The 21,256-nt window shown below is 40.2% G+C and overlaps 1 protein-coding gene across 3 annotated transcripts in view; it reads right to left on the bottom strand.

Annotated features, from left to right (window-relative positions):
* Positions 1 to 21,256, bottom strand: part of ZNF385D (zinc finger protein 385D) — a 428,747-nt gene that overhangs the window by 134,966 nt on the left and 272,525 nt on the right. For all 3 annotated transcript variants that reach the window (XM_032108248.1, XM_032108256.1, XM_032108266.1), the window contains one exon: positions 1,704 to 1,846. In XM_032108248.1, coding sequence (XP_031964139.1) covers positions 1,704 to 1,846 — 143 coding nt within the window. The remainder of the gene's footprint in view (positions 1 to 1,703; positions 1,847 to 21,256) is intronic.

Raw genomic sequence — 21,256 nt, 5'->3', positions numbered from 1 at the left:
AGTGCTCTTACGAAATTATATGTTACTAAGATGATGTTCAGGAATAACATGGTTTTGATACAAGTCTATTTTTACTTTCTTACTTCCAAATTAACACTAGCATGATTTATCCACCCCTCCCTCAAAATAATTATAGTAGCAAAGCAGTCTGTGTTAAGTAGAAAGAAACTGGAAATTTATGGAGTAACACAGGATTAACAATTAACATTCATCATTAAAATTCCATTTCAGTTATATAACTAAACAATTAGCAAAACAATCTGAAGACTCTGAACTACAGAAAATCCTGAGGAAAAAAAATACAATAAATTCTAATAGATAGATTTAAAAATTCAGCTGGCCTATTGTATTAACTACAAACAGTGATTGCAAGGCACAGCTTGTTGAAAGACCTCAACTTTGAAGCACACTAAACAAGTCTAAATTTGCATCCATTTCATTATGAGTTATCAGTAACTTGGCTAAACCCAGCACTTTTTAAAACCTTGCTGCATACTAACACAATTTTAAAATTTAAAAAATTTATTTGTTACAGTAGTTCTTTGACATATTATTTCTGTGCATTTTAAGGCTTGAAGCTTGTAGTTTCTCTGTCTATTAATGCTGTGAACTTCTTGAATTTAAGACTGTATAAATAGTTTTGATGATTAGCTTATTTTAATTACTTTAAAGGAAAATGAACTTCTACGAAAGGTAAAAAATAAACATTTAATTACAGAAATTTGCTATTGATTGCTACAAATTGTTTCTAGAATGCACATGTTCTTTTACTACTCTTAATTATTTTAATTAAGATTTCTGCATGTCAATTAGAATTGGTTTGGAATGGAAAATTCCACCTCCTTTGTGTCTCTCTCGAAGCAGGTAAGCACACATGCTATTAAGAGATGGTTTTTGTATATCTAGTATATGTAAATAAGGAAAAGAGCATCCGAGAGTAATTGAAAAGGGGCATAATTCTATAAAGTCAAAATTAACGTAAAGCCAACCCAGACCCCTTTTTTCTTTTCAGTCATTAATCATCTCAGCCTGAAACAAGAAAATTGGAACACTGATGACATATGTAAATAAAATACTAAAGAAGGAATGGGATTTCTAGAATCATACATAGCATGACTAAGTAAAATAAAGGAGAAATCTATCCTAGTTTAAACCTAAGACATGAGAAATAACACATCTTAACCTGTAAAAAATACCCTGGATTGTTTGCCATTGAATAGCTCATACAGCAGCTAACACTCATTAGTTCTCATTCTTACTTTAAAAAAAAAAAAGAGTTTTCCTCTTTAGGCTCTGTAAATTTTTAGTATTTCTCCAGAAGTGTGTTAAAGATGGCATGTAGAATCCCATTGCTCTGACACTTTCCCTGTCTGAAAGTTGCAGTGAACTGTAAGTTAGTGAATCTCTGCACGTCCTAAATTACTGTGGGAAATCCACAAGCCCTGGGACTGAATATGGCCTGAAACTTTATTGTGTGTCACTTGGGATCATATAATTTTTTTCCTTCTACATTTCTTCTAACTCTGAGGTAGGCTTCAATTCATGGCCTATCAGCATTTCTGAAAGAGCTATTTGGCCCTCAGTAAGGGAGAGGATATTCCAGGTTTAATGGAGTACATAAAATCCTGCTTTGTGCCCTCTTGAGTCCTCCGTGGAAGCTGTGGCTCGGTGAGGTGGCCCGTAACTGTTCGGAGTGTACTTACTGCATTGAAGTTGGGGAAGAGATTCACTGCTGTGGCAGTGTCCAGAGGAAACGGAAGGAACGGCTTAATATCCAGCGATGGCTGCAAGGGTGGTGCAGGAGGACGCACGAGGGCTGGAAGAGCAGGGCTCTGGCATGTACCACCTGCACGTACAAAGAGACAGAAGGCATTCAGCAAGTGCTGTGTTTAGCGGGAGGGGAAGAAGCCAGCACACACACACACACACACACAAAAAGCAATAACAAAAAGACAATAGTGGATCAAACAAATACATTTTGACTTGTCCAAAGATTACTGCGTTACTGAAAAAAAGCACAGCTGACTCAGTGACTGAGTTGGTTAATTTGCCAGCAATTGCTTCAGGTTTCAGTCTATCATGATTAGAATTACCTTATAAACCATTTCTTTCCATGGATAACCTGGAACAATAGTTCAGCATATGTCTAACTTCCCCTGAGAGGTTCAGCTTGTCTCATTCTCTTATAATTTCAGGGTTTCATCCTGCCCTGTTGCTCAACCCTACAAAGGCAGATTAGTCAAAAAGAAAAAGAACAACTTGCTGTTCGGCTCAGCAAGAGTCATGTTATTTGCAGACTTCTGATTTTTTAATTAAATGCTCACTCATGGAGCCAACCGCTTCAGTTTAAACCTAAACCTCAGAAACACAACATACCTTGCTGCCTCAACAGTTGATCAATACAAACCTAAAAATAACAGTTTCAGGAGCCACTGAAATTCTGTTTATGGGAAGGTACTAATGAACACTTTCTGCTCTTTGCAAGGGGTGGAGCTGATTCAGACTCTGTGCAGCAGAAAGCTCCTCCCGGCTAACCACCAGCTCTGTGGGAACGTAATGCAAATGAAGAAATCCCTTTGCATACCGATAAGGCACTACCTGTTTGCAGCGGACCCTATTTTGCTTATTTGTTTGCCCCTGGCCACAGCCAGTTACAAGCTGGAAGGATCCAAGTTCATTCTCTGCTTTCAATGTCTCCTATATTTTGGTTGCACTCCAAAACATCAATTCCCTGTTAATTAAAGACTATTTGGATCCTAGGAAACTGTTAAAATATGCCAGTGTTCTTCTAATCTGAGAGGCAGGCAACAGACTGTAAAAACCTGCTGGTAAGAGTCCAAGAAACATTGAAAAAAGTAAGGGGAGTTTTACCCTACTCACTGAACAGAGACACAGGCAGACAGATCAACAGAGGGAGAGATCCAAAATTGGTTTCTTTTTTAAGTCTCATACATACAGATATTTCATTAGACAAATTGCATACATCTTTTAAGAGCCCAAACATAAAATAGTCAAAATGATATATGAAATCTCTCCACATTTGGCCAACAAATTTACTAACAAGGTTTGTCATATTATACATCTAACTGAGGGCTATCCACACAGGACTTAATTAACCAGTTGTAGAAGATCATCCAAGTTGTGTTTCTATGTATAAGATCAGCTGGAGCCAAATTTTGAAAGACTGTAATTTTGCCAACTTTCAACTCCTCTGTGAAGAGTTTCACTAAGAATCACTAGTAAATTAAAGGTAGTGGATTAGGGGTCACTGCAATCTTGTGATAGTTTTTTTGCAAAGAATAACTGCCATTTTTGGAATAGTTTCTACATGGTACCTCAAGGTAAGTGTATAAGAAATCAGTCTTTGAATGCAGCAGCTGAAGATATAGGCAAGAGAAAAGCAGAGGGCAAGCAGCTCTGCTTTCCACAGCTCACCAGTACAGAATTATCAAGTATTTGATTGCCATTGCTTTGGCAATTGCTACCTTCCCATGACATTATCACAAAAACACTGTAAAAATAAATTTTACAGGTCAGAATGATGATAAGGTAGTGTTGAACATGCCAATCATACTACCTCTGAATAGGAGACTCATAAAGGTACTTTTTTACACGCTGGAAATACTTCACTTTACTTATGTAAAACTTTCACACATCATTAAAGGAAGAAGTCACTCTCACTAAAAGAAAAAATACAGATTGCACCTGAGATTGTACAGAATCACACAGAAATTTCAAGGTGTGCATTTGCCTGGCAACAGCAAAGAATTTGAAGCTAATTAAATATTCTGTAACTCACAAATGCAAATGTAAACTGGACTGAGAAATGTCACCTGTGCTCAGGGACACAGCTCATTATCTCAGTGCTATGGAGCAGAGCTTCACAGGTTCAGATTACCTAGAGCAACAGCATTGGTATCCCAAACTCATCTAAGATACCATGCCACGAAGGATGAAATATTTCTATTTTGTGATCCTTCTTCATGGCATGACTCGGCACTCACACACCTGCTGCTGCCAGCCAGTGCAATGCAAAGCCATCTGGGGACAAGAACAAGCTTTAAATGGAAAAATCCAGCCAGCTCTGCAGGACCTTGGCTGGGATTCAGAGCCTCTGGAACAGAGTTTAAAATCTACCACAGTCCTGGCTACAGTGGCACAGAAAATTAGTATGTTCAGGAGCACAGCTGCTCTCTGTTTTTTCAATAGTGTCAGACATGTTCCTAAATGATGGAGCATGTGAGAGGCATCATGAAATTTGAGCCTTTGCTTAAAAAAAAATTCTCTAATATTTATGGCTGCAAAAATTAGCTTCTCTTTCCATTTAACAGACACAGAGTTGTAGTCTAGAATCTGCAGCAGAAAAACTGAAGCAATGGCAACCATTTCTGTGACTCAGCTTAGCTTGGACAACCTTTGAGAATGCCAGTGTTAACTATTTCACACCTAATCCAATAGCAGAGGGATGGAGAGGGGTAGAAGCCCACAGGGAAGAGTTCTTGAAGAGTGTACACAGATAAATTCCAAGTGTTACTGAATGTTGGATCACAGGGAAGAACCATAAAATTTGCTTACAATGGTTTTGGTGTTGTGTAGGATAAGCTTCTCCACAAAGACATCCATAGCACTCCCTGAGCAGGTGTAGCACTGCTGATCAATGCACAATGAGGGTGAAAGTTCAGTGACAGCCTTTTCACAAACTTTCTACTAGCAAGGGTTGGAAAACACTGACCAATAAAACTAGGATAAAATCCCACAACACTGATAGGTTTTGTTCACAGCCTGTGCTTGATGCTCTGTATTATTATTATTATTATTATTATTGTTATTGTTATTATTATTACCTGAAGTTCAGAGAGACAACCTAGTCTTTATGAGGAGCATGCTACAATTACTTAAAATGGCAGGATACTAGTGTATTTTCTAATTCCAGTCTTACAAGTTAATGATATTAGTGTCTACTGTCTTTACAAAGAGAACATGAATGTTCAGACATTTGAGAAATTCATGTTGATATCGATACCTTAATTTTCTTTGGAGGGAGACGAAGAATATTACAACACAGAAGCTTAATTAGCTCAGCATTTTGACCAAGTCTGAAGAAAACATTTGTTTCTTCAATTTTCAGGCAATTTAAATCACAGGCAAGATAATCTCTTGGACAGAGACACTGGCTATACACCCAAAGTGTGAGCATACAAGTTTGGAGAAAAGCTTGCCACAAACCTTTGCCTCTTCCTATATCACATTGAGACTGTTTTTGAGAACTCCCCCAATGTCAATCAAACTGTGCATTTTTGCACAGGGGTGCAGTTCTGTGTCTCCAGTTGGGACTTGACATTTTGCCCTGCCACTGGGTAATCTGCATTGCAATACAACACCATGTTCTGGGCACAGACAGCCTACGTGCTACAAACCCATGTGCGCAACATGAGGTTCATGCTCCTGGTGACACAGCCCAGTCAAGTGGGGTCTCCTTCTGAAACCACTGGTGATACGAACTTCATCAGCACAAGACCTTTCTTGTCTGAACTAAGGGAATATGGCAGAAATAGATGAAGAGATGATTCCTGCCCATTCTGCCTCGAACTGTCCACTTCATATGGAATTGGCACATTTTATTTGTTTTGAGTAAGAATGGGAACAAATACTGGTGTTGGTCCTTTGCCCCATTTCCCCTCCACTCCATTTTGACTTTAGAGACCATGTTTCACTATGGAACTGAAAATACATTTTAAAATGAGAATCATTCAAAAAAAAAAAAAGAAGCCATATGTCTATAAAAATGCTAAAGTTTTAATCTTAACAATTTTTTTTTTTGTGACAATTCTTTACAAAAAGCAAACACCTTCTGGAGGAAATTTTGCTTTCAATGAAATAGCACTTACTGAAAAGAAGGCTTCCCATGCAAATTTTTGTGCTCAGTTCACCTGAAATTTTCCTTGGATCAGTGTTAGGTAAAGAGTATAAACAGCTGTAAGTACTGACCCTAAAATCTGGATTAAGAGAATTGCAAAGACTGAATATGCACAAAGGAAACCAAAGAAAATAGCCCTAAACAAGCATCACAGGACAGGGTGATTTTTACATACAGGCTAATAAATAGCAAGTTTCCTTAATGTTTTTCAGGGAGGCCAAGATCCCCATTCTTCAGGTTCCCTAGCAAACAGCTCAACAATTTGGCAACCACCTGTTGCTTTATTTTGTGACTTGGCTGTAGATGAATTTATGTTACATCTTTCTCTGCACAGTCTTTCCCCATGCACACTCTCATTCCCAATCCTTTAAGTTTACACTTAACTGCAGATTTAGTTTCCAGAAAAAGAATCACAAGATGCATTATCAAATAGTCTCTCCTAAGGAAGAATCTAGCTCAGATTTTGCAGACACAAAAATGTAGATAATTTTTTGCAATGCATTTGAAATTTGGAAGAATGTAAACTGGGCAGAAACTCTAAACTAATACCCCATTAATCTAAATCTTTTGCAGTTCTTCCATCACTAACTATTGCCACCATAAACACTGAGTGAAAAAGCAAATCTCTGCAGAATTCCATTTTCATTCCTTCATTACACTGCAATTTTTTCCTTCTGACCATGTGCACAGCCATTTTGAACACAGCAAAGACACTAAACTAATGTACCATTTCCCTTCCTTCCTGGGGTCTGAGTTGGTTTTCAGGATCATAATGTGGTTTCTCCAAGATATGGATATTTCCATGTTTTACACCCCATCTCACACATCTCTTAATATTTCCATAATAACTTATTTGAGGTCAAAAAAAATACACACATTCTATCTTGGCAAAAGCTTAGAGAACCTTTTGGATGGTATGACTCAATGGAGAAGCTGGGAAAGTACCACACATTTCCAACTGAAAAGTTGACTTCTAGGTAGCTTTAAAAGATAACTTCAAAAGATAGCATTAATATTTTTTTATATAGGATCCTAATATCTAACAGTTCACATGCAACAAGCGTTACATATCCTAGAGACCCCAAGTCAAATTTTCCTAGAAAATTTTCAAGAATGCTGACTCAGGCTATTTTGAAGTATTAAAGGGAAGGGATATGTGGGGAGCTCCTGGTCTAGCTTATAAATATTAAAAAGCTTACATTTGGATAACTCAATATTAGCTAGAACTTTAAAATTGTTATGAATTAAGTTTGCTAGTGGGCCAAAGAGAAGGTATATTTGGAGGGATTTCTTCAGAAAGACAATAAAGACACAAGCATTTAAGAATAGCAAGCTATCCATGATGAATAATGCTTTTTCATGATACAAAATACCAGATATCACATTTATATTTTCAGGGAATCTGATAAAATAGGAAATTTTAAGACATCAAAAACCAAAAGAATAAACTTCTCTGGGATATAACAGAGAAAATATGACATGAATTGTAGATGTAGCTTTTGGGAATTAGTTTTAAGTAATTTCTCATGGCTCATAGTCACTAGGGCACTCCCTTTTATCACTGTATGGTAATCTTCATTTTTACAACAGATATTTTTCTCAAAAACTGCTGAATTGTCCCTTTAAAGGTAAATTCAGTTCCATAATAAGTGATAATTCATAATTCAGTGATCTAACCTGGCATGGAAAACTGAGCCCCACTTATCACCAAATTATTTATTTGTAGTTATTGTAATACAGTGACTAAAATATGAACTCAACATAAAGAAAATTAGCTAACATGTAACCTGTATCTCTTAGGTGCATAAACAGACAAACTTGTGATTTTGAACATTTCATTTTTATAGGTTACATATTATTACATATGAACTGAAAGGAGATTAGGTGTAAATAAATGAAGTGATGCCTCCGGAGAATTTATTGCTCAGAAAATCTATTTATAATGTTTGAACTCAGCTTCTTGAAAGGGGTTTTTTATTGTTTTGAGTAGTTTATTTCTTTTTTAAAATTTATTTCTTTTGGAAGGAGAAATGAGAACCTTAAAGTGCTTTTGACTTCTGTATTGTTCACAGACTCTTTTTGGAGAGTGCTTTCATTATTTAATAATCTCAAAAAAATTTTAAAAAATACAATATCTGCATTTAAACACAATACTTTAACATCTAATCACTCTTAGATCCAGAAAAGAAAGAAAAAAACCCAACTGTATTAAATATTTTAAGCCCACTGAAAAAGAAAAGCCTTCAAAATGGGCCTCCAACCACACCAGCCTCGATCCTGCTGGCTGTCCTGAGGATGAAGTACACTGTGTGGCCATACAAGCTTTCCTTTCACCGGTTTTGCTGATAGCAATGCTAGCAGTGGCTAGTCACTTTGAAGAGGATGAATGCAACACTGTCTCAGCTGTGGAGATCTGTGAGTAATTGATTTTTCAGTTCAGTGGCCAAACCAAAACACAGAAACAATTAGGGGGGAAAAACCCCACCGTCATGTCAGCTGAAACTCTTCTTTCACCCAAAATAATACCTTATAGTTCCTACTTAGATACCTAACTGCTTTTATTATTTAAATATTAGCAAATTTCAAACATCCAGATCCAAAATGACAAAATGACAATTCAAAATGACTCATTACAAAAATATTTTCTTCCTTTTTTTTTTTTTTTCCCAGATTGGCACCAGTCAGTACCCACTGTTTATTTATAGACAGAATTTTTCAGCACATACACTATTCACCTGGAAAGTTTGAATCAACTCCGGTCATTTACTGCTATTCAAAGCATTATTTTTTCTAGAGAAAATATTTCTTCTCTGGTTCCTGCGAAGTGAACTAGTTTAGAAAAATAATTCTTTTTATTGCTATTATTGGTTTTAGAAGCCTGCAGCTATGCATCAAATAATGTCTTTTAAAGTCTTTTCTTTCACACCTACTAACATTTTGAAAAACATAAGATTGTATATCCCAATAATTTTGATTGAAAAATGTACTCCTCTAGCTGTACAGAGAAGTACATTTCTTCATTAGTAGAAACCTGTGAAACTACTATTACGATGCTCGACTGGGAAAATGCAGAGACAAATTTGCATGAGTACTCTGATATCCATTAACTCCTGTCATTATTTCCTTTACTTTGCTAAACAAGCTCAGCTTTCTGCTCCCATTTCGCTACTTTCTTCCCTCCTGGTCCTTTACCATCATTCATCTGCATTGCAGGCAGGTGGGCCCACCTTACAGACAGTGAAGTCCAGTCTGACTGAATGGGATTGAAGTGCTCAGCATTGTGCGGATCTTACCCACCTCAGGCCACAAGGCTAATTAATGTCAGAGCCCCCAGTAACCCCACAGAGTACCACCCCTTCTGCCCCAGATCTAGAATATGCTATGGACCACAAGAAACACTCTACTGAACAAAATACTGGTGTGTTTTGTTTTGGTTTTTTTACATAACAGCTACTGAAAAACCATGATCTGAACTTCAGTACTTAACACTGTCAAGCAAGGAATTTGCCTCACTATGGGCCACATCCTATATGGATTTTAAATTGCACAAGGGCAGAGACTTAGCTTTTTATTTTAGCAACATGACCTACCTAATTGAGCTCTTCAGAATCCTTTGGGCTTTTATTGCAGTTGGTCAGACAAATTTGGATTTTTTTTTTCCCTATTGAAAACTGTTGGATCACTGAAAGTTAAATGATCCAAAATGTATGCTCCACTTTCTGTAAAGTTCTGTCTGTTTCTAGTATAAGGAAACAACTAGAAATTCTCCAATTTGGTCAGCATGCTTATTACCAGCTGTCCATACCAAGTACCAACCATGCCAAATGCCAGAGAATCAGAAAGCCCAAGACTGGAAGTTATGGCTTTGGAGAAGACAAACTAGAATGCCCATGAACCTCAGCTCTCCTCTTCTTGAGAATGAAAGAGCTTTTAATTTCCATTTACCTTAAAAAAAAAATCAAATATAAAATACCCAGTAGCCTTACTTTTTTCTCCATGCAATTCCAGTATTAATTCTCTGAGCACTTCTACCTGGCAGGAAATTATCCCTATTTTTCAGCTAGGAACCTAGGACAGACAGCAAAAGTCTTCTTCTCAAAGCTCACGCAGGAATCTGCGGCAGACCAAGGACCTGAGCTCTAGGTCCTCAAATTCAGTGCTCTGAGCACAGTAATATCCTTTCCTGGTTGTAAGCTAATAGCAAACTGAACATGCTTTCACTTAGCCTTAAATGATCTCACACAAAATGTCAAAACTTGTTCTTCCTTCAGTGCCATAAATGCTAGAGGGAAGATGAGTTCACCAGTGAGTCTACACCTGCACTAATGATTCTATTTTCTTTCAGCAAACTATGTATCCCCAGCTCTATCTTACAGTTGTTTCCCATACTGCTCATGTTTTATACTACTTTCTACTTTCTCTGGTAAGAAAGAGAATCCAAGGAAATGAAAAGCCTGCCTTGCACAGAGTGAGCTAGAAATGTACAGAAACATTCCTACCACCACGCAGTAATGCCAGGCCAGAAAAGAAGAGATGGCTGAGAAGGGATCTCATCAACATAACTAAGTGTTGGAAGGGAGAGTGTCAAGAGGACGAAGTTGGGTTCTACTTGGCGGTGCCAAGCAATAGGACAAGAGGCAATGGCAGAAACTGATGCACAGGAAATTCCACCAGAACATGAGGCAGAGCTTCTTTACTGTGTGGGTGACCAAGCACGGGAACAGATTTTCTGGAGATGTCATGGAGTCTCCCTCACTGGAGATACTCAAGAACCATCTGGACACAATCCTGTGCCATGTGCTCTAGGATGACTCCACTTGAGCAGGGAGGTTGGACCAGATGACCCACTGTGGTCCCTTCCAACCTGACCCATTCTATGACTCTCTATGAAAAACAGCTTTCCCTTTTCTTTTCATGATGGTAAGGTCTTCATCTTGGCTAGTTATTCCCACACAGAGCAGCCCCCCAGCGTGATTTCCAGCCTGCAGCAAAAAGGTTTACATTCAGATTCAAGCTAAGGTGGGAAGCATGGGTGTTTTCAGAGGAGCACTACAACCTGATGAAGTTAGAGGAAGGGCACAGTGTTACAAATGTGCACTTCCCCAAAACTGCATGTACAGTGTTTCTGGACACCTTTCAGCCTATAAACATATTTTCTGACAGTGTTAAATTGACTGCACCATTATTTACGGACATATCATGGATATCACCTAACCAGTGGGTCAGTATGTGGTTTGTAGCCTCTACTGGAGAGATACCAGATCTTATCAGATCAGGTCCAGCAGAAATGTAGTTACAAACTAACTGGATATAAGCATCGAAAGACAAGGAAGAAGCTGCTGAAGGTCATTAAGGTGTATCACAAAGTGTGCTCCGCTGAGGTCATAGTCTCCCAGTAGATCCTAAACACAAAGTCTCAAAAAAACCCCACCATACATAAATAAGCTAAGCAAAAATACAAGCGTCAGCCAAGCATTATAAAAATCACATTAATTTTAAAGCTTTACACTTTTTGACATTTAAAAAAGTCTTTGACCTGGCATAATCTGCAGTTGAATTTTTTCTGATGGTTTTATAAAGGTCATGTTTATGGTATAATGAGCACAAATTTCCAAGGGTTATTAATCAGAAGAACACTGTATTGCAAACAGATTTTCAAAGAATTTTTCATTTTTATGATTAATATATTATCAGCTTTAAAAGAGCCATTTTTCAAAAGCATGCTTGGGGAAGAAATAACGATTAACTTCTGATGTCTTTAAAGGAAACAAGCGTATGACTGAGACAAATTTGTAACTAATATCATGAAATGGACATGCTCCACTAGTAAACCATATGAAGATAGTTCTGTGTAGCAATGCATCTTCTATTTAGCACTAATAATTCCATTTAGCATTAATAATTCACTGGAAAATGTTTTTACACATTTGTAACTGCATAGTGCAAAGTAAGTGGAACTTAATGCCAAGTCATTGCATGTTTGCAGGATATCACTTCACTCTTCTGCTAGCTGTCAAACCTCTGTTGCTTTACTGAACAACAGGTAGATCGACTTCAGAGAGTGATGACGTTAAGAGAAGGATGGCAAAATCCAAGCCAAAAGAGCAAACTCAAAGCTAGCTCCACAGAGAGAGTGAAAGGGAAGGAAGGAGAGAGGTGCATTGAGAAAAAAGTGACAGAAAATCTACAGTTTTGCAGCTGCACTTGGCTGTTGGTCTTAAAGGCAGCACACAACAATGGACATGAAAATACCTCTGTCAACCCATGCCAGTGTTGCAGAGCTTGGACCATGATTCTCTCCTGAATTAACCTCGCAGAGTTGCATACATAGGCCTGCCTATGTGTATGTATGTGACAACAACGCATACTTATTGAAATAAACCCACATTTTTCATTTTTCTGTTCCATGCATAACGGCATAAATGCTTTCATAATACATCAGAAACTACCACAGTCCCAAAATTTTTGATTCACAACCCCCCTCCCCCCCCAACACATGTATGTTTAAAACTATTAGGTTTATGTTTTTTAATAGGTAAGCAAAAGTATAAGTAGAAAAAGTAGAGTGGAACCAAAAGCACAGGATTTACTAATGCATAGTGAGCACTGCCACAGTAGATAGAAGTGAGTTTTACAGGACAGGCTCCTAGACATAAGGAACTTTTCAGTTTATGGTGGCTTGAAAGATACTTGTTAAGATAAATTATAGATCGTATCATCATTTTTCCTGTATGTATGTATTCCTAAATTAAAACCACTTTAAGTTATTTGGCTCAGGAACTTTTTCCAACAATGAAATATCTTAACTCCCACTCTGAATGAAATATCTGAAGTTCTTACAGGAAATTAAACCAAAACAGCAAACACAAATATCTTTCTTTCTCAGGTTGTAAAACCAGAAAAAACCCTGATAGATCACATGGCCTAACTGTCTCTAAACCCCAACCCATTACTTTTCATAAAACTTCTACTATACTTTAATGAAACAAAACAAGTTCAGTCCTCAGGAGATACAGCTGTTTGTGCAAAAAGCAAGAGCCTGAGGCTCTATGAACAAGAGTTTCTGAAAAAAGAAGTTGATGCAAAACTGAAGTTATCCTAGCAGGCAACCCATGATTTGTATTGAGAAGCAAAGGAAAAATAGACAGTGCTTGGCAGTTTGCTGTCCCCACGGAGACAAGGGGAAGAGAGGGCTAAAATATTTAGTTAACTATTAAGTTTGAACTTTACTAGAACAGAATTTTATGCCATCTCAAATCACACGTGCGCTGTGTCAGCCATGACTATACTTGGATTTTCATCAGCAGGCAATTAAAAAAAAAAAAAAAAGAATGTCAATTGTTGCACCAGGGAGAGAAAAATATCCCTGTCTTCTAAGTACCTGAGTACTTGAAGATTAGATTAGATTAGAGTCACTCCCTTCAGCATTAAGCAACAGAGATCGGCTTATATCTTAATGGAGCTGTGCCATCAAATGTTGCTTTCTTGCCTCACTGCCAAAAAGTTCAGGTTCAAGTTAAACACTCAGACAAGACAAAAGTGTGACCACTAACAACATAGCAGCCTTCCAGCACGAAGAGATGAGGAATTCACCATGAATTTGCAGATCGTTCCTGACCTGCTAGGAACCTTTCTGCTGTCCTGATAAACTGGTCAGCCATTCTTCACCCATCTGAAAAAAGCTAGGGATGCAAATGATAAGCAATTCTGCACTGCAGGACAGAGTTTGAGTTCAGCAAGGGAACCATGAAAGGAGAGCTGGTGCTAATAGAGCACAAAACCCTGAAGATGATGCTAAGGGCAAGGAGTTCACATCAGATTTGGAAGAGGGAAATGTGGAGGGGAAAGAAGGGAAAGTAAGAAGGCAGCAGGCAAAATAAGAATAGAAATAAAAGAATGGGATGTTGGAAATCAATGGGAGAAATCTGAACCTTGTCCAGAATCAATTAAACTGTTGTCTTCGGCAAATTCTATATCCAGTCACAGATTTAGTTTTAATAAAGTTGATATAGGACATGTTATAGCATACTTAAATAGTAATAATTTTATAACTCTCTTGTATATTCAAATTACATCTTTGCCAAACATTTAGTGCAATCACATGCTGCTCTTGTGCAATTCAAATGATTTTACTTTTTTTTTCTTTTCCCTTTTTAAACAGAGATAAACACGTCATATGATATGCTGGAACACTGTTTCTAGGTGTTAATTCACAGTATATCCTGGTGAGTAAATGTTTTTATTTCCATCAAAAAATTGCGGAATTGTGCTTCTATATGCAAAGCTACAATGAGAAACATAGTTATTCCACTCACCACTAAGTCTCTATAGTCAAGAAATGTAAACAAAATAAAACCACACCGTGATGCAATGTAACGGATAAAGGTATATAAAACATTTCATCAGTACTAGTGAAGTAAACATTGTTTTTTCTCTCTAGAACAAAGATCACATGAATGTATTGTATACAGTGTTCTGTAACAGCATTGCCCAACACACTAATGCTGCAGAGTTGCACAGAACTCGCTAAAAATCAAAGCAGGGAAAACTGTCACAGATGCCAATGAAAGATGGTCCTGCAAATGTTCTATGGCACAATGAGCTCCTCTCGGTGTCTATGGAAGCAGACTCATGTTGCTGCCTGTTTTGAGCTTCCCCTCCCCCCTCCCAAAGACATGTGCTCATAGCTCCTTTGTTCCAAGCGCGGGCAAAGCCAAATGTAACTCAGACTCTTCAGCAGTGTCTGATTGGCCGCTCACCCCGGGTCCGCCCCCAGTCCTCCGCTTTGCCCTTCTCCTAATAAAAGATGGTCGAGGGGAGGCAAACGCTCTCTCTCAGCTCAGCTACTTTCCTGTAAACATCTCTGGTCGTCTGTCTCATTTGAAGGCTTCTAACTGCAGGGAATTGAGTGAGCAGGGAGCTATATTTCTCCCTCTTTGCTTCTGCTGATGGTATTTGCTCTGCAGCTGATTCAGGTACCGATTTCAGAGCTACTGAAGTGCTAGATTGCCCGTGCTACCTCTCAAGGCTGCTCGAGGCTTTCTAAGGCATTGAAATACAAGCGCTAGCCGGTATAAAGCTGAAAAGATACCTTCCGCATTTGGCGCCCAGCGTGCTATCTCTGAACTCCGGTTCTGAGAGATTTTCAGGGTGTCCCGGCAGCTGTGTCTGCTGGAGTTAGCTCTGCACGTCCTGCTGTGCCAGCTCTGTGTGGCGAGGTGTTACTTTTTGTGTAACATCGAGCCCAGAGCCTCAGCCTGTACCCTCCCCCACGCCACGTGGCGAGGGAACGGCTGGAAAGCAGAAGACCCTTCTCGCGTTTTTTTTTCTCCGGACCTGCTTTCCTGTGATAAATCCAGAATTCTGGTGAGTATTTCCCTGCTGGTTTAGGGGCTCCTGTCTTAAGCTGGTGCCGGTATAAACTTTCTCTTTTTTTTTTCCCTCCTTTTTCGTGAGTAAGGGGTTGAGGTTTGGTGTGCGTTCATAATGGGATCTGAAGTTTCTGCACACCATAGAGAAATATACCACCAAGTTCAAAGTTACCTTTCTTTAACTGGGCATAAATACCCTAAAAATCTAGTTCAATCTTTTGTACAATGGCTTTTTCAGTACTTTCCTAATCTGACCTCCGAAGACATAAGATCTGCTGAATTTTGGGATAAGGTGGGGAGAAAACTCTCCTCTCTGAGGCGTGCAGGAGATGAAACAGTTTCAAAATTCTTTCCTCTCCTGTTACTAAGTTATACTTTGCCGGAGAAAAAGGCAGTACATGAAAAGCCACTGCAAAACCCCCCTGTTAATTCCCTTACACCCTCTTCCAACCCCTGTGTCCCGGACCCCTCTTCCCCTACGCTGGAAAACACAGCTAGAGCAGACTGCTTCTCAGCACAGGAGAGCTATCGTCCTCCTGGCTCACCCGTGTTTCCTCAGCACCCTGCCTTGGATGGGAATCCGGAGCCCATCCCAGGACCTTCCCAACCCCTTTTCTCCACTCCCTTTTCCCCAGTTTCTAGCCCTCATGTTTCAAGCGCACGTAAAAACCCCTTCTCCCCCGATCTCTTTGTTCCCAGGGACGGCCATTGCCACGTGCTCGCAACCCGGGAAAAAACCCCTCCCCCCAACCGCCTTTCTCCGAGTTTGTTTGTCTCCAGTAATGGCGGACGCAATGGTCCTTCCTCTCCAAACTACACCTCCCACAATCCCTTTCTCCCCCATCCCACACATCCCTTCTTGTCCCCATCCCCTCCCACTCCTGCGTCACAACCTGACCCCGCCCCCGACTCCGCCCCCACAGCGTCGTGTTTCACCCCTCCCTCTGTTCCCGCCCACGGCTCAAGTGCCGCCCCTGCCTCCCACAACCCCGCCCCTGCCCCTCCACTCCCCGCCCCTGCTTCCCATTGTCCCGCCCCAGGTTCCCACAGTCCTGTGACTGCCCCTCTGAATCCGGGAACCCATGGCTACCAGGAAGTAACTCCAACTGCTTCTACTACACTCTCTTGTACTAGCAATGGAGCGAACCCCGACTGGAAACCCCTTTCTTATTCTGATATTAAGGATTTGTGCAAGGCAATTAAGGAGTTTGGAATGCATAGTAATTATTTTAAGAGCCTTTTAAGTGCTACTTTTGCAACTCACTTACTTGTACCTCATGATTTACTTACATTAATGCAAACTCTTCTCACACCTGGTGATTTTATGGTATGGAAAAAGCAATGGAAAATAATTTTATCTGATTTATTAAAAATTTTGTGGCAAACTCCAGATAATTACCTGGATTTTGAAAACAATTATATCACATTAGACCTTTTATCTGGTGACAATAATATGGCAAATCCTCAAAAACAAGCAATGCTTATCCCTCGTCCAGTTCTTACTGAAATCACACGTGCTGCTGAAAAGGCCTTAACATTATTACCATCTCAAACTCCTAATTCTCGTTATACCACCATCAAGCAATTGCCAAATGAAAATATTATTCACTTTTATAACCGTTTGTACGAAGCTGTCTCTTCCCAGGTCCCTAATCCTGACCTCCAACAAGCGCTTCTACTCGAACTTCTCCAAGTTAATACGAATGATGCTTGCAAACAAGTCATTCTCACTCTCCCGCTGTATCCTCCTCCTACTGTTGAATCCATCCTCGAAGTCTGTATGAAGAAGGTGCAGCTGAACACAGCTGCTCCCTTTTTGAAAAAAGTGGGGATGGTTGGGGAGGTTGTGGAGAATGTTACAGGTACAGGAGAAACTCAATCGCGCGGTAACTTTGTATGCTATCGTTGTCAGAAAAAGGGACATGTAGCTCGCAATTGCAGAGCAATTATAACTGCTGATAAAAACTCTCCAAAGACTGTTTCCCCAGGTCAACAGCAGGGAAACTAGCGACTCAACGCGTCCTAACAGCTCCGCGTTCAGACATAAATAGGGCTGCAGACAAAGCAACTTGGACTTCTGGACTCAGGTTTAAGGTAACCTGTGATAAAGCACACCATTTCAACAACAACAAACAGACTGTAATACCCATTTCATTCCAGAATGTGGACCACATGCCAGAATTTACATACCTTTTTGTTATTGGGGACACTCGGGAAACACCTGCTGGGATAGAGGTTACACCCACACTGATGAAAGTGGATCAGAACGGGTGTTCTAACCTAATGGTACAATGTATATATCCGCCGTATTTTATGCCTAAAGGTCAAGTCATTGCACAGGCCTTTCCACTGCCCAAATACCTGCCCACAGATGGTCATATCCCAGCCATCTGTTGGACTGAGGTTTTGGGAAACAACAAACCTGTAATAGAATGTAAGCTCCGTTACAAATCACATAAAATCAGTATAATGGGAATGTTAGACACAGGTGCTGATGTGTCTGTCATTCCATTTGATAAGTGGCCTATGCAATGGGAATTGCAATCTCAGGGCATCATACAAGGGATTGGAGGTACCCAAATTGCAAAGCAGTCCAAACACACCATCCAAATTGAAGGTCCTGAAGGACAAATAGCGACACTTCGTCCGTATGTCCTAGACACCAAATTCACCCTGTGGGGAAGGGATGCCATGTCTCAGTGGGGAACAAAAATTGATATCACGCCTAGACATCAAAATTTTCCCTTGCAGGCCACTGAAGCAGAGTGCCACCCACAAAAATTAACTTGGAAAACAGATGAACCCGTGTGGGTTAACCAGTGGTCGTTAAAAAAAGAAAACTTAGAGGCACTCAAAACATTAGTGGCTGAACAATTGGCTAAAGGAAATATAGTTCCAACTAACAGCCCATGGAACACACCCGTGTTTGTAATACAAAAACCGGGAAAGAACAAATATAGGCTACTCCAAGATCTTAGAGAAGTTAATAAGGTTATTGAAGACATGGGACCCCTTCAACCAGGTATGCCATCACCTTCAATGCTCCCACAACATTGGCATTTAGCTGTTCTTGACATCAAAGATTGCTTCTTTCATATTCCACTCCACCCTGCAGATGCCCTCCGATTTGCATTTTCTGTACCATCTCTTAATCGTGAAACTCCCATGGAACGTTATCATTGGCTTGTGCTTCCCCAAGGTATGAAAAATTCCCCAACTCTCTGCCAAGAGTATATTGCTAAAATTCTATCTCCCATCCGTGCCAAGGCAGAGAAAGCCATCATCCTGCATTACATGGATGATGTGCTGGTGTGTGCTCCCAATAATCAGTATCTCGAGCAGACACTTAACATGGTGGTTGAGGCCCTAGAGGCCAAGGGCTTTGAATTACAACCTGAAAAGATGCAGAGAACAAGCCCTTGGAAATACCTCGGACTCAAAATCACAGAAACCTCTATCACCCCAACACCTGTCACCATTAATAATAACCCAAAAACATTAGAGGAAGTGCAACAGATCTGTGGGACACTGAAGTATTTAAGGTCCTGGTTAGGACTCACCACAGAGGATGTAGCTCCTATTGCAAACCTGTTAAAAGGGGAAGGCGGTCCAGCATCCCCTAGATCCCTGACAGAAGAGGCAAGGCAGTCTCTCAAAAAGATACAAGAGCTCATTTCCACCAGACAAGCGCACAGGTATCAGCCCTCCCTACCCTTTAAGCTTGTCATTCTAGGGAAGGTACCACGCTTTCATGGCCTCATATTTCAGTGGGACAAAGAGCAGAAGGAACCCCTCATCATAATTGAATGGGTATTCCTTCCACTCCAACCTCCTAAAACCATCACACAGCCACAAGAACTAATGGCAAAAATTATCATGAAGGGCAGAGCAAGGCTTCGCACCCTGGCAGGATGTGACTTTGCAAGCATCTATTTACCTGTAACAACTGACGCGTTAGATCACCTACTCCAAAATAATATAAATTTACAATTTGCATTAGATAGTTACTCAGGCCAAATCTCAAATCATTACCCAAAACATGACATGTTTAATCTGCCATTTTCTTTCATCCCTCGAGAGATTCAAAGTAGAAAACCCCTCGATGCGATTACCGTTTTTACTGATGCCTCAGGAAAAAGTAAAAAGTCCGTGGTCACATGGAAAAATCCAAAGACGCAAAAGTGGGAATCTGACATCGAGGTAATCCAGGGATCGCCACAAGTAGCTGAACTAGCAGCTGTCGTTAGAGCATTTGAGAGGTTCAAAGAACCCTTTAATTTGGTCACAGACTCAGCATATGTAGCTGGAGTAACTGTTAGAGCTGAGCATGCTCTCCTAAAAGAAATCTCAAACAAGAAAATTTATGATTTACTCTCAAAATTAATTTATCTGGTTTCCCACAGAGAGCATCCCTGTTTTGTCATGCATGTGAGGTCACATACAAACCTGCCAGGATTTATTGCGGAAGGTAATCGTAGAGCTGATGCTCTGGCTATGCCAGCAGACATAGTTCTATCAGCCGACTTACCAAAGCTCCCCCAAGTTTTTGAACAAGCAAAATTGAGCCATGCCATGTACCATCAAAATATTCCTGCTCTTATCCGCATGTTCCATCTGTCGCGGACACAAGCAAAAGCAATAGTGGCAACATGTCCCAACTGCCAGAAGCTACAGCTTCCATCACTGGGCATGGGGGTCAATCCCAGAGGCATTAATAGTGGTGAAGTGTGGCAAATGGACGTCACACATTTCCCTGAATTTGGGAGATTAAAATACGTTCATGTTTCTATTGATACCTTCTCTGGTGCTATGTATGCCTCTGCACATGCAGGTGAAAAGGCTAAGGATGTTGAAAAACATCTTGTCCAAGCTTTTGCTGTGCTCGGTATACCTGAGGAGATAAAAACTGATAATGGACCTGCCTACACCTCCCAGGAGTTTAAAAACTTTCGTCAGCAGTGGGGATTTCGACATGTTACAGGTATTCCTCACTCCCCAACTGGACAAGGCATTGTTGAACGTGCCCATCAAACCCTCAAGCGAATGCTGCTACAACAATCAGGGACCACCAAACTCAACTCACCTGTCCTCAGACTCAGCAAAGCACTGTTTACCATAAACTTCCTGAATGGCACCTTTGAGGATCCAAACCCTCCCATCTATCGTCATTTCCAGAACATCAGGAGACAGAAACTGCAGGAAAATCCAGAAGTCCTGATCCGGGACCCAGAGACTCAAAAAATCCAAGGACCATACAAACTTGTAACTTGGGGACGTGGGTATGCCAGTGTATCTACCCCTCAAGGACTGAGATGGATCCCAGGCAAGTGGGTAAAACCTTATGTCACTTCCTCAAAAGTTAAGGAGGTTAAAACTGCCTCCTGGAAGAGACGCCGTAAAAAGAATCCTGATTTTGCACCTTCATGTAAACCCCCTACTGCAGATCTTTATGTTAATCCCTTAAGTTAAGTTGCACTGTTTTGCACTCAGGTTTTTGCACTGTATTTTGTAAATCTTTGTCCTGATACTCCATACCATAGATGTCCTGACTAAACCCCTGAGTTTTGACTGGGGAACTAGTTTAAAGGCATCTAGGTACTGTCGAGTTGTAGGGACGATAGATTACAATTATATTTTGCACTGTTGTTTTGTTACTGTTCTATGCACTTTTAAGTTACTAAGAGTTACAACCCAGCTTTAAAGAAAAAAAAATAGGGAATTGTTGCTGCCTGTTTTGAGCTTCCCCTCCCCCCTCCCAAAGACATGTGCTCATAGCTCCTTTGTTCCAAGCGCGGGCAAAGCCAAATGTAACTCAGACTCTTCAGCAGTGTCTGATTGGCCGCTCACCCCGGGTCCGCCCCCAGTCCTCCGCTTTGCCCTTCTCCTAATAAAAGATGGTCGAGGGGAGGCAAACGCTCTCTCTCAGCTCAGCTACTTTCCTGTAAACATCTCTGGTCGTCTGTCTCAT

This window comes from Corvus moneduloides, chromosome 1, assembly GCF_009650955.1.
Source record: "Corvus moneduloides isolate bCorMon1 chromosome 1, bCorMon1.pri, whole genome shotgun sequence".
Lineage (NCBI taxonomy): Eukaryota > Metazoa > Chordata > Aves > Passeriformes > Corvidae > Corvus > Corvus moneduloides.
Note: the sequence above shows the minus strand (reverse complement) of the source record. Positions and strands in the feature narration are given on the sequence as shown.